Source organism: Phodopus roborovskii, unplaced genomic scaffold (genome assembly GCF_943737965.1).
Source record: "Phodopus roborovskii unplaced genomic scaffold, PHOROB, whole genome shotgun sequence".
Taxonomy (NCBI): Eukaryota; Metazoa; Chordata; class Mammalia; order Rodentia; family Cricetidae; genus Phodopus; species Phodopus roborovskii.
The window spans coordinates 5,318,488-5,333,118 of record NW_026126602.1 but is presented as its reverse complement, the minus strand read 5'-3'; the positions used below and the strand labels follow the sequence as shown (position 1 = coordinate 5,333,118).

Sequence of the window (14,631 nt, the reverse complement as noted above, 5' to 3'; positions counted from 1 at the left end):
TTTGAAGCATGCTGGAATTAAAAATGACTACTTCTTCATTTTAGAGTAAAAATCTATTTTTTCACCCTTTCCTAAAAGTCATTTTGAACAGTCTAATATTAACCATATAACTAAATTTTGGGAGGCAAAGCTATTAAAAAAAAGATACTGGTAAGTTTTTAAAATATATATAACAGAAAGACTAATATTTACAGAAAGATCTAAATATTTACCCAACGTATTTTTTTAAAGATTTATTATTTTTATTTATGTGCCTTAGTTTGAATGCCTGCCACATGTGACAGCATGTCCACCAAGGCCAGAGGAAGGTGTCAAATCTTGGAACTAGAGTTACAGGCAGTTGTGGGTCATGTGACATGGGTGCTGGGATCTGAGTTCAGGTCTTTTTGGAAGAGCATCAACTATTCTAAACCACTGAGCCATCTCTCCAGCTCCTAATTTCTTTTAAGTTATATGTATGTGTGTGTAGATATGTGCATATGTGCATATGATGCAGATGCCCTCAGAGGTCAAAAGAGTATGTTGGCATTTCTGGGGCTGGAGTTATAGGTGGTTGTGAACCACACAATATGGGAAAAGAAATTCAGGTCCTCCAGAACAGTACCAAATGCTGTTCTCTTAACCATCTCCAATTCCTCTATTTACTGAAATTATTAAAATAATACATACTATGTAGTATGCCAAGAAGACTCATGCATAAGTAATGCTAAATTTTTTATGAGATTACTCAATCTAATTTAGTCACAGATGCTCAATATACATAGCCAGTATCCTGTGATATTTAAAATTCAGACTCCCATTACCACAGTCTACTAAATCAACCTGCTGTAACAAAGGTTCTTTAGTATGGCCTGCTTCAGGAAAGAAATGTTCACAAGATCAAGGTCAAACTTTTTTTTCCAGACTGTATCTCCCTATGTAGCTCAAGTTAGCCTTGAACTTGACAATCCAGCACTTGGGAGTCAGAGGCAGGTAGATTTCTGAGTTAATGGGTATGTACAGCAAATTCCAAGCCAGCTAGAGATATATAAGCAATACCTTATCCCAATTCCTCCCCACAAAAGCAGCTGAATACACAAAAGCTGCATTTGTTATAAGTTAAGGAAAAAGTGGCTATACAACTTATTTGTAAAATGAGACCGTTTTTACATATCATTAATACTTTTTTAAAAACTGACACACAAACTATTCCTTTCAGGCTTGAGTACTGGTAGACAGTCTCCTGCTGATGAGTATAAACCTCATAACTTGAGGAAAATAACCAGCAAGACTATTCACCACCAGTAAATAAAATTTGAACTTGGAAGCAAAAAAAGAAAGAATAAGTAAATGAATAAATGAATTTGGGAAAACATTTGTCAACTTAAGCTTGAAAGCTTTTCAATATTTAAAACTTTTTCTATGAGGCCTTGGTAATGTTAGTAAATACTGTTTTTTCATACCACATAGAGTTTTTCCCTGAGTTCCAGCACAGCCAACTGGTCCATGTGCTTAATAGGTATCTCATAGTTTACATAACCATAACAGACATCTTCATAGTCTTCTCCCTGCAACCCACCCCCAGGGCCCAACCATCTGCTACATCTAACCACATGCTTAAGGAACACAGTGATGCTTAAGGCAGGAGTCATCCTTTGATTCCTTTCTCTTACACCATATGCAATCCAACATACCCTCTCCACTATGTCTAAACAACATGCACTGGTCCAATTTCTCAACATCATACTCTCTACCTGCTTATACTCTCCCTGCTGGCTGATTCTGCTCTCACCAATTCAATCTGTTTTCCACTCAGCACCCTAATCCCTTAAAAATTAAATCAAACCCAGCACAGTGGAACACACCTTTAATCCCAGCACTCAGGAGGCAGAGGCAGGAGGCTCTTGAGTTCAAGGTCAACCTGGTCTACTGATCAAGTTCCATCCAAGACAGCCTCTAAAGCTACAAAGAAACCCTGTCTCAGAAAAACCAGAGAGACAGACAGAGAGGCAGAGACTAAGAGAGAGGAGAAAAAGAAGCAAAGTCTGTCAGAAACAACATTTACTAATACATAAAACTGAGTTTAAAAAGAAAATTAGAAAACCTGAAAGCCAATGTGGTGGTTTGAAGGAGAATATATATTTGAATTCTTAGTCCACAGTTGGTTAAACTGTTTAGGAAGAATGGCCTTGTTGGGAAAGGTGTATCACTGGAGGCAGGCTTTGAGATTTCAAAAGTTCATACCATGTATGTGTGTGCCTCTTGCTTGTAGATCGGATGTAAGTTCTCAGCTCCAATACCATGCCTGCCTGCAACCATGCTGCCTATGATGGACACTGATTCACCCTCTGAAACTGTAAACCCCCAAATGAACTTTCTCCCCTAAGTTGCCTGGGTCATAGTCCTGTGTCACAGCAATTGAAAAGTAACTAAGGACATCAATATGGCAGGCAAGATAAGGCTAATGAGGTAAATCCAAGTATATACGCCGACCCTCCCAGATAGAAAATTTAACAGTTTATTTTATGTATGGGTATGTGTATCACATGTGTGCATGGTGCCTACAGAGGCCAGAAGAGGGTGTTCCAATCTCCTGGAACTGGAGTTACAATTGTAATCCATCACATGGGTGCTGAGAAGAGAACCTGAGTCCTCTAGAAAATCAGCAAGTGCTCTACCACTGAGCCACACACCCGCTTCCCAGCCCTTATTTCAGTTTTAGAATCTGGGACACCCAAAAATCAAGTTGTAGACATTTGCTTTGTATAAAATGAGTCTCAAACAAGCCAAAGGCACTCCCTCTAACTCTTGGGTAGTACCTTCATTGTTAAGGACAGAATCCCCATGACAAGCAAACTCTCCAAAGGCCCTAGTAATGTGAATTTTAAAGATGTACCATAATTCAAACTACAGAGTATATTTATGGTAAGTCACTAGTGGAGTTTAAGTAGACAGTGTTTTATAGTGTTTTGTTTTGTTTTGTTACAGGGTTTCTCTACATAGTTCTGGCTATACTGGAATTTACTATATAGACCAGGCTGTCCTTGAATTCATAGAGATTTGCTTGTCTATCTCTGCCTCCTGTGAGTGCTGAGATAAAAGGTATGCACCACCGTGCCTGCTCACCTTTGTTGTTGTTGTTTTTTTAATTTATGTGCTTGCCTGCATACATTCCATAGTGTAAATGTGGAAGTCAGAGGACAATTGGTGGGAGTAAATTCTCTCAATGCATCACATGGTCCCAAAGATTAACTCAGGTCATCAGGCTTTGCAGCAAATGCTTTGACCCAATAAGCCTTCTCATCAGCCCAGATTTCTACTTTAATATTACCACATAGTATTGCAACAGAAGCTCAATGTAGATAATGGGTCAGAAGATGTGGGAAGAAAAGGTAACTGATAACCTATAGCAAGTATCTAATCAACAGCTAAATCAGTGGATATAGAATAGACATGTTTAAGAATCACTTAAAAGCCAGGTGTTGGGTAGGGGACTGGAGAGATGGCCTAGCAACTGTTGCTCTTGCAGAGGACCCAGATTCAGTACCCAGCACCCATAATGGCTCACAAACATTCATAATTCCAGTTCCAGAGAATCTGGTACCTTTTCTGGTATCAGTGAGCATCAGGTAGGCATGTAGTGTACAGATATGCATGCAGGCAAAACGCTCACACGCATAAATAAAATATAAAATACTTTTTAAATTTTGATAAAAGCCAAGAGTGGTGACACTCTCCTATAACCCCAGTACTTGAAACATAGAAGGAGGATATTTTTAGCTACACAGCAAGTTCAATAATAACCCTTGTCTGCAAAGGACAAAAGACAAAACAAGAATACCCCTAACAAATTACTTAAGAGTCAGGTATGCGCCCATATGCTGTCACTAGCTGTCTGGACCACCCCCATCCCCAGCACTCCTACCCTATACACCTTGTGATAATCATGCTAAGACTGCAGCTCCTCAAGGAAGAGCCCCAGCCAGGACTGTCTGAAATACCAGGACCAGGCTTTTACTACCACATGTCTTGAGGGAACCCTAAGTAGCCCTGTAACTATTACCAACTTAGCCAGAGGGTGAGTGCTGCCCATAGCAGAGGTACTATGCTGGGTGTTATAGCTGGCCTAAATAAAACACCCCTTATGCTAAGGGGTAAATTATGCTAGGGGACAAGGCTATGACTGGACCAAACACTTTTTGGCTTTTGCAACAGAAACATGCTGCCCTTTCTCCTCCTCCTTTTTTTGTTTTGAGAGTACAGTTACATCACTTCCACTTTGCCTCTTCCTTCTCCAAACCCTCCCCACCTTGTTCTCTTTTAAATTCATGGCCTCTTTTTCTTTAATTGTTGGAATGTGTCTGTGTATATGTGTATATTCCTACACATATAAATATAACCTGCTTGGTCCATATAATGTTACTTGTATGGCTGACCTTTTGATATTTGATAAGCAATTAGGGGAAAGGATGGGGGCTCTTCTCTGAGGAAGAGTATTCTCCCGAATTCCTTGGTTGCCTGTAGTTTTGTTATTGATGGGGTTTTTTTGCGGGGGGGGGGGGGATGTAGGGTTGAGGCCTTGTGGGCTTTCCCTCTTCCCCATTAGCATATCTACTGGTATAGTCTTTGTTCAGGTCATGTTTAGGCAGGCATATTGGTGAGACTTCATGAGTGTAGCTTCTGCCATTTCTAGGAAGCTCTCTCAATCTTTCCACCCCTTTTCTGCAATGATCCTGAGCCTTAGGCGCATGAGTTGGGTTATAGACTTAACAGTGGGAACTAGGTCCCACAATTCTGCATTTCATCAGCTGTCATTTTCAGGGTTCCCATCAAGGAAACATCTCTTTGCAGTAGTGCCTCTCTACTGCAAAGAGATGTTTCCTTGATGGGAGGTAAGGGCTACAATTAAGAATCAATATTTAGAATGCATCTATGAGAAATGCATCTGCTCAAAAGAGGAAGTAGAAAGATCATAAAAGCCAGAGGTGGCAGATGACTCCAAGGAAATAGTATCTTCCATACACAGCAGGGCTGGAACGCCTACGATTTCAGAGACTTGACAGCACACACAAAAACTGCACAAGATGAAACCAGACAAAGTACCAGCAAAAGGGAAGGTGAAATGGACAAAAGTCCCACTCTAAACCAAGAAGCTGTTTGCAATCAGTTTTCTACAATGAAGTGTTACTGGGTATATCAACCATATTCCAGGGCAAGCACCATGCCCAAGAGTGGTTGACCAACACATTTTTTGTTTTGTTGCCATTTTTATCTTACTGGGATTTTTGTTGTTTTGACTTTCTTTTCTGTTGTTGTTTGTTTTTTGCTTTTGGAGGTACCCTACTCACATAGACACATTGGTCCAGATGTAAGTTGGGTCTAGAAACAGTTGGGAGAGGGGAATAATATGATCAAAATATACCATATGGAAAAAATTATTTAGACTGTAATTAAGGATTATGCTGGTTTAAAAAGTGGCAGTTATAGGTTCTCTCCAAAGATCCATAACTTCACTAGCTCTGGAGAGTTGGCTAAGTTTCCAGTACCAGACATGCTCGCTTTGTTGAGCAAGCCAGAAAGTGCAACAGATTGCTTTTTTTTTTTTTTTTTTTTTTTTTTTAAGTGATTCACTTAGTGAGTCATCTGGGAGACATTCTCCAATGCTGCCTCTCCTCATATTAGATCATTATATTACACTTAAGAAAAAAATAAAAATAAAACAGGTGTGGTGGTTCACACCACACTTCCAGCACTCAGGAGATCGCTGTAAGTTTTGGGTCAGCTTGAGCTACAATGATGAGACTGTCTCAAAAAAAAAAAAGAAAAGAAAAGAAAAGAAAAAAAAAAAGAAAGAAAGAATTATTTTAAGTCATTTAAAATAGTTAATGGGAGACCGAAATATGCAGGGGAAAGTCCTGGCCACTGAAAGCCTAATAACCTGAAATTGAGGTTGACCATTAGAACCCACAGTGAAGAACAGATCAACTCCTGAAATGGGCACTGTGACAGGTGCACAACTCTCTTTCCTTCCTTCCCTCCCTCCCTGTCTTCCCCACTCCCTAAAATTACACACACACTCACTCACATACAAGATCATCCTCAGCTACAAGTTAGAGGCTAGCCTGGGCTACAGATGAGGGGGGGAAAGGGATAGAAGGGTGGAAGAAAAAGAAGGAGAGAAGAAGGAAGTTAGTTGTTTTGCAGCCTTTTATTATTTATTTACTTGTTTATTTGGACATTTGTTTGAGTCTGGGTGTCATTCTAGTCTAGTCTAGATGACCTGGAACTCATTCTGTTAACACATGCTGCCATGAACTCCTGATGATCCTCCTACCACAGCCTAAGCGACAGGATTTTAGGCAATAGCCATCACATCAGGGTACACTTAGCAACAAAAACACATTACCCTTCTTAGACACTCTATTTGCTCTCAGATTCTCTTACAATGTATACTACCAATTAATTCTGAAAATTTTTCTAAGTGGAGAAAGTTACTAGAGCCATGAGTAACTATATTTGAGTCAACAAAATGATACCCCTAAAAACAATCTCAAAGTCTGCTTTCTAAAGATATGTATATACTGTTAAAAGTATCAAGTTAGCTATTTCTTTTTATACCAAAATTCATTCACTGTTATTTTTCCTGTTATCCATTCAATGATGTACTATGACAGCACCTCCCAGCAATGACCCAGATACACACAAGTCTAAGAGAAGAGCTCCTTCCTTACTACTGAATCCATCCATCTACCCTGCTGTTACCACTCACTGCTGCTGCATCCTGTGCTAGCAAGATACCACTGCTTCTTCAGCCTTCCAGGACAAACTTAAAACCACTGCTCTTCAGGAATCAATCCTCCAGGCTGCCAGCACTGAGACTGCTGAGGCAGCTGGCCCTGTGGACTGAGCAGCTACCGAGTGTGAAGCCTCTCCAAAGTAGACAGTCATTACCGAACGGTCCAGCCCATACTGTGTATGCCAATCTAATGCATTTCCTTTGTAACGCAGATTCATGGGATTGCTGCTTTCTCTAGAGAACCCTAACTAACACATCCAGATAACACAAGTTGAGAGCCATCTTCTACATATTCTCCACTGCAATGTGTGGCCTCATCACAGGCACAAAAGCAATAGTGCCAAGCAACTATAAATCAAAACCTAGAACAAAATGTTTTTTGAATAAGTATTTTTTAAAAATTATATAAAGTCCCATCAATTCTCGCCAGTAATAAACAGTCCCAAAGAAAATTACTGAGTCTGTTTTGGGGATACATATCATTTGGAAGCTTGTACTAAAACTAATGTCTTCTCTCTTTTTCTGTTTGAAATTTTAATGCTGAGAGTTTTTTTTTTTTTTTTTTTTTTTTTTGCGTGTGTGTGTGTGTGTGTGTGTGTGTGTGTGTGTGTGTGTGTGTGTTACTTTGATTAGTTGTGGTCTGGCTTTCTTTCTCTTTTGAGACAAGAGCCTACACAAAGACTCTTTATGTAGATCAGGCTAGCATCAAACTGACAGATAATCTACATGCCTCTGCCTCCTTCATGCTGGGATTAAAACAAGTACTACCACACATGCTCTTAATTCCTCTTCTATACTTTGTTTTGTTTGGTTTATTCTGATAGATGAGAAATACTAATACTCTGTGTTTAGCTCCTCCAGGGTATAGCTGTTTACAGTACATATTTATTCTTAGTGAAGCTAAATACTAAGACCTGGAAATCTGTGAGTCAACAAAAGTATATAAAAAGGAATTGGGATAAGAGGTTGAATCTAATATTAGATAATGCAAATATCATTCTATAAATTCAATAAGAATAATGTGTATATGTAAAAGGTAAAAATTTCAGTTCAATGTAATTTTGGGAATATCTAAGGAGTCTTGATTGGAGTGAGAAAGAGAGAGAGAGAGAGAGAGAGAGAGAGAGAGAGAGAGAGAGAGGAGAGAGATAGGATCTCACTATGTAGCCATGGCTGGCCTGTAATTTGCTAAACTGACCAGCTGGACTCAAACTCATGGAAATTTGCCTGCCTCTGCCTTACTTAGTGCTGGGATTAAAAGTGTGCACCACCATACCCAGCTAAAATCTGTTTGTTTTAAATCATGTATACCTATGTGTGGAGCATATGCACATCAGTGCTGGTGCCTACACAAGCCAGAGACTTTAGATCTCCCTAGAGCTGGAGTTACAGGTGATTGTGAACCTCCTAATAAGAGTGCTGGGATCAACTTGGGTCCTCTGGAACAGCAGTCTGCACTCAGAACTGCTGAGCTCAGGGAAAAGCTAGCCTAAGACTTACTTGGCAAATCTCCAAAGTACACACCTCCCTGCTCTTCTGTTTGCAGCTTAGAATTTAGAATGTATTTTCAAAGAATGATGCTGGAGTTGTGAGGCTCCCATACCTGTCTAACAGGTCCACTTACTCCAGTAATACTCCTGAACTAGTCTGAAGTCTAGATTCCTATGAAAACTGTGATATGCAAACTACTCCACCCATGGAGTCTGTCACAATAGAAGAACTAATTGTATGGTGAAATAAAATTTATTTCACTCTTCTGAGTCTTAAATTCCTCATCTATACAAGGGCACTCCCTACGATAGACAGTTTATAAGGAGTAAATACATACTAGAAGAGATAACAGAGTAGGCACTCAATAAACAGGACTGGTTCTACTTACCTGTGTGGGTTCAACAATCATGTATTAAACCTACAGGTGAGCCAAACTACTTTTTAAACCAATCTTCCTCCATATGCTGTACAGACTTTCTTGTTACCATTTCCTTAAAAATTGTTGTGTAGGTAAACGTAAGAATTTAGGATCAGTATGATCGCTAAGCAGGTAAAAGTGCCTGCCTCCAAGCCTGGTAACTATGAATTCAATCCCCAGGATCCATTTGGTAGAAAGAAAATCAACTCCTACAAATTGCCCTCTGATCTACACACACTGGCACATACATACACACACACAATAAATGTAATTTTTTTTAAAAGTTCATAGAACTTAGACTGTACTCACTTTGCAAGTACTCTAGAGATGAGGAATTAATACATACAGGTATATATATGTAAGTTTGATGTAAATTCTATGCCAAACTAAGTAAGAGAGTTGAGCATCCAAAGTCAATGAAGGACACAAATATATTACCATTTCTATTTTCCTCACACATTTTTTGGGGGTTTGTTTTTGTTGTTGTTGTTGTTGTTTTTCAAGACACAGTTTCTCTCCTCTTTCTGAAACTGGATTTATAGATCAGGTTGTCCTCAAACTCACAGAGATCCACCTACTTCTGCCTCCCAAGTACTGAGATCAAAGGCATGTGCTACCACCACCTGGCACACAAATTCTTTTTAAGGAAACTTTTTGCACAAAGTAACTAATTCGGGTTTAAAAGGAATTTAGTATTGGAATCTGAAGATTTAGTGCCAGGAATTATTACTAGCTATTGAACTTTATTTATGTTAGATATTTATTTAATGTCTCTGAACCTAGATGGGTTGTCTGTGGCCCAGGAAGAGATGGAGGAGCAAAAGAAGAGAAAAGGAAGAGTAAAGGGAACATAGCAAAGAGGCAGATAGGAAAAAGAATGCAAGAGACTGTGGCTAGACAGACAGGCACGCAGCACAAACGCACGTGCTATAGGAGGTTTGCTTAGGCCCAGAAGTTTGAGGCCAGTTTCCTAAGTCAACATAATGAAAACTGTTTTTCAAAACACCACTTTTCTTTTTTTTTTAAGTTTCTTCAGGTTTTTGGGTTTTTTTTTTTTTTTTTAAGTCTTACTATGAAGGCTAGGTAGGCTAGTCTCAAACTTCTCATATGAAAATTATGATCCTCCTGCCTCAGTCTCCAGAGTGTTGGGTTACAGGTATTTACCAACTTCCCCATTTCAAATAAAAAATGTAAAGGCAGAAACAGCACTTTTAACAATTAGCACCTCTTATAAAAAAACAAACTGTACAATACGAAAATGCTCGAAGCTTCTACCAACCGCAAATCGTTCCTGTGTCAAAAGTTACCTTCTTTCCAAGATTAATGTGCATAAGAAAGCAGCTGAAGTTAAATTATTGCACATTAGTATGTAAGACTAAGAATTAAAATATAATTGCAGGGGCTTCTGGTGACACATGTACATAAACACACATGCAGAAGTAACACACTCATAATTTAAATAAAAATACTTTTAAAAAGTATTTGCCAATCCAAATGAAGTTGGTAGAATTTCAGCCAGAAAAATTTAAAAGTAAAGTTCTAGGATCACCAAAGGCAAAGAATGGAAAAGAAAATATGAAAACAAATTTCTTGGAAGACTAACACAGAAACTATTGGCTCTTGAAAAGAATCACATGGAAGACATTTACACAATGCAGGTCTGAAGTGCCATAACCCTAACTTCCCAAAGACCTTCTTAGCAGAGCCAGTACAATCTTTGTCCCAAGTAACTTTTCTTTACTTTCTACTGTTCACTTAGTTTTCTTTCCTTCCTAGTTCCCCAAGACAGGCCCTGTAGCAAAACAGTAACAACTGTAAAGTAACTGGCAGTGATCAAAGATGAATAGTCCTAGAGTTAATCTACCAGAAAAAAAGAAAAAATACATCTTACATCAAACAGAAATAACAAAGGCTTTTCTAAATTCCAATATAAAAATATCTTGTAATTGTTTTGGTTGGATGGTTTTGGTTTTTTGAGGGTTTCTCTGTGTAACAGTCCTGACTCTCCTGGTACTCACTCTGTAGACCAGGTTGGCCTTGAGCTCACAGAGATCCATCTGCCTCTGCCTCCCAAGTGCAGGGATTAAAGATGTGCACCATTATGCCTAGCCTCCCTATAACATTTTTTAAAGGGTTTGTGTGTGCATATATATGTAAGCATGTGCTCACAGATGCCAGAAGGGGATGTGAGATTCCTTAAAGCTGGAGTTACAGACATTTTTGAGCTACATGTGGGTGCTGAGATGTGAACTCTGGTATAGTCCTGTTAGAACAGTATGTGTACTCTTGACTGCTGAGCCATTTCTCCAGCCCCTCTCACAACTTTTAAACTTCATCCTTTTTAAGACAGTTTAAGAAATCATTTAATAAACTTGGCTTTTAATGACTCAACTAAGAACTAAACTTGGCAGGGCACAAAGCAGGACTGGCCCAAACAATTCTCAGCAGTACAGGCCCGAGTTCTCAAGATGTAAGAAAATAACAAAATAATTATGATAAAACACACAGCAATTAATGTATGATAATTTTCCTCACCAGGCATGGTGGTACATGTTTAATCCTAGGGAATGAGACAGAGGAGGGGGATCTCTGTTGTCCAGCACAGTCTACATAACAAACTCCAGACCAGGCATGGTTGCATAAGGAGACCCTGTCTCCTCAAAAAACATTGTTTTGTTTTCACAGCTGGGTAATCATAGCACCTGGAGGCTAAACAGGAGAACCAAGAGCTCCACCAGCCTGGGCTAGACAGAGGTTGTATCTGAGAACAAACACATACAGAGCAAAGAAAAAGAAGTAAGAAGTGAAACAGCTACTTAATCTAACCTGGGCTATTACAATTAAAATGGGTTCTGCTTAACTGTGTTTTAATTGTGGGTGTGTCTATACACTTATGAGTGCAGGTCCCCCGTGTAGTCCAGAAGAGGGTGTTGGGTCACCTGGAGGTGGAGTTACAGGCTGTGGTATGAATGCTGCCTGATATAAGCACAAGGAACCAAAAATGTAGCAATTTCAAGGCTTTTCATGCTAAAATAAATAAAAGGTGTACATTTTTTAATATCAATAAAATATAAGATCACTTTTCTATTTTTACACTATATCCTTATTTCTGTAGGATTTTAAGAGCCAGGCAGTAGTGGTACACATCTTTAATCCTAGCACTGGGGAGGCAGAGGCAGGTGGATCTCTGTGAGTTCCAAGGTCAGCCTGGTCTACAGAGTGAGTTCCAGGACAGTCAAAGCTGTTACACAGAAAAACCCTGCCTCAGGGGAAAAAAAAAAAAAAAAAAAACTAAACATGTGTAATGTATTAGACTTAGACTTATTTTGAGTGTTTTGACTGCATGTATGCATGTTTGTACACCAGGTATGTGTTTGGTGCCCCCCAGGGGTCAGAAGAAGGTATGGATCTCCTGAAACTGGGGTTAAGGATGGTTGTGAACCACCATGATGGTGCTAGGAATTGAACCCAGGTCCCCTGCAAAACCAACAGCTGCTCTTAACCACTGAGCCATTCCTTCAGCCCCTTAAAATGTGTTATATAGTTTTCAAAAACAAGTAATACAGCAGGCATAGCAAGCATTCAACAAGTTTATCGGCAGATTACCAAAGCCAAAGGTTGGTAAAGCCAGTATGAAGACAAATTCCTTGGAGTCCTGCTCCAGATTGAGTATTACTAATATGGAAACTGACAGATATTCAAACAAGTCTCAAAACAGTGTCTCCCACTGGAAATAAAGCCTAAAGTGTCTGCTAGTACAGAAAAAAACTGGCTCTTGAAAATGATAATCAAGGGAAAAGCACATTTCATACCACAAATCTGAAAGAACCCTAAGCATAACTTCTCAAGACCCTTCTCAAGACCGGTCAGGTCCTGCCTTATCAACAGACATGAATTTCTAGTATCCTTATCTGATACAAAGAAATCTACTACTTTATTTGCATCTAGTGCAAACTAGTTTTTACACAATCATGAGACTACAAGCCAAACTACTGCATACAATTCACTTACAATCACCAATGAACACAAGCAAGCATCTGTCATAGTCAAAATGCCAAGAACTTCCTGATAAATTAGTAATTTTACATTGCGATTTAAAGACTAAATAATGTTTGCTAATCTATTTTATTCATATTCTTCTATGCATTAACTTGGGTTAGAAAGAAATCTCAGGAAATTAACAACCACTACAACACGAGAGTACTGAATGTCAATCCAAAAATCCATGAACATTTGAAGGAAGATAAGTATAAGACATTTTCCCAATGAATTCCCCTATGAATCATTCGTGCTTTATAAAAACGAGTATACATTATCCTAAAGCGGAAGTAAACATAATGAGGAAAAATCCGACTTGAAAACCACCAAGCAAGCGATTTCCAAACCTTCAATTAAAAGATTTTTAAGATGAATTCTATCAAGCCCTCAGTACTCATTCCCTGCACCTGATTGGAAGGTCTGTATAAATGTGACTCGTGATTTTTTTTTTAATAAATAAAAGGCACACCCTCTAGGATGAACTGACATAATCACCCCCCACCCCTCCCTCCAACGACAACACATCCCGCTTTTCCTTTCCCAGCGCCTCTTCCCTGCCCATTCCTCTCGCAGCTGTCTGGGTACTAAACTCATCATATTCTGCAGAGGGGCGACAGCGAGGGGTGGAGGACCAAGACGACCAAGGGAGAATTCGGGGTCTTCAGGAGGACCTCGGACAGGGGAAGAGTGGCTCTCAGGGCCGACCTCAGCCAGGGAAGACTGAGGAGATCTAGAGACGAACCTTGGCCAAAAAAGGCAGAGCGGAGTAGGGACCGGCCAAGAGGGGACTGCGGAGACCAGAGCCCGGGCAGGGGAGACTGCAAGGTGCACGACCCGGACAGGAGAGGCTACCGGGAGAACAACCCCGGCAGGAGGAGAGGCCGCGGGGCGCACGAATCGGCTAGGAGAGGTTGCGGGGAGCACGACCCGGCCCGGGGAGGCTGCAGAAAAGAGCCCGGGCGGGGGAAGCTGCCGGGAGCAGAGCCCGGGCAGGGAAAGCTGCAGGGTGTAGGCACAGACCCCAGCCAGGGCAGGCGGTGGGGAGCACTGCCGGGCCGGGCAGACTGCGGGAAGCAGAGCTCGACCGGGCAGTATTGGGGGACCCGCGGTCCCGGCAGGCTGAGGTGAGCACAGCCGGACCCGGGGCAGGCTACCGGAGCACAGACGGCACAGTGGGAGCGGCGTCGGGGCCGGCGGCGCCCGCGGCGGCCCTGCTCCTCGCCCATTTTCTCGCGGCGGCCACTTCCTGTATCGCGGCGGCCCGAGCGGCCGGGGCGGAGGTTGGCGGAGTAGGGCAGCTCCCACCGCGCCCAACCTGCCAGTCGCCCCAGCCGCCCGCGCCGGCCGCCCGCGCTCCTCACCTGTATGTAGTTGTTTTCACAGTAGTCAGCCACCCGGGTCAGGTTCTGGTAACTCTCTATCAGCGCCCTCTTGCCAGACGGGATCTCCTCCTCTAGTAACATCTGCAGCTCTGCCATTTTCCACCCCTCCGCATCGCTTCCTCTCGCGTTAAAGAAACAGAGGCAGCTGGGTCCGCCGGGGACCGGAGCGCCGCACAGCACAGACACTAACCACCCACCCGCCCTCCGCCGGGTATTGTGGGACTGCACCTCCTCCTCTTCCTCCTTACTCTCCCCGCCCCCCTCCACCCGGACGCACGGCCGCCTGAGCCTCACTTTCTCGCGAGAATCATTTCCCCTATAACAAGGGCTCTCTCCCCCCCCCCCTCCTCCGGTGGCATTACTTTCTGGGAATTGTAGTTTGTCCCGAACTAGGCTGCGCATGCGTCCAAGGAGCCTTCCAAAACTCTGGAAGGAACTTCCAGAACCAAGACAAACCATACAGGTTAAAATCTAGAGTGTATTCTAGATCCCGGAAGACGGCGCCACAGGGTGATTTAGGCAACGGA

General features: G+C 41.4%; 1 protein-coding gene across 11 annotated transcripts in view; it reads right to left on the bottom strand.

Moving 5' to 3' along the window:
- Positions 1 to 14,341, bottom strand: part of Abi1 (abl interactor 1) — a 91,693-nt gene extending 77,352 nt beyond the window's left edge. For 8 of the 11 annotated variants that reach the window (XM_051205720.1, XM_051205717.1, XM_051205723.1 and 5 more), the window contains exon 1: positions 14,084 to 14,335. In XM_051205720.1, coding sequence (XP_051061677.1) covers positions 14,084 to 14,200 — 117 coding nt within the window. In that variant the 5' untranslated portion in view covers positions 14,201 to 14,335. Of the gene's footprint in view, positions 1 to 14,083 lie in introns of all 11 variants that reach the window. The other 3 variants (XM_051205727.1, XM_051205728.1, XM_051205726.1) reach the window with 2 other exon arrangements.
- Between the last annotated feature and the right edge of the window lie 290 nt (positions 14,342 to 14,631).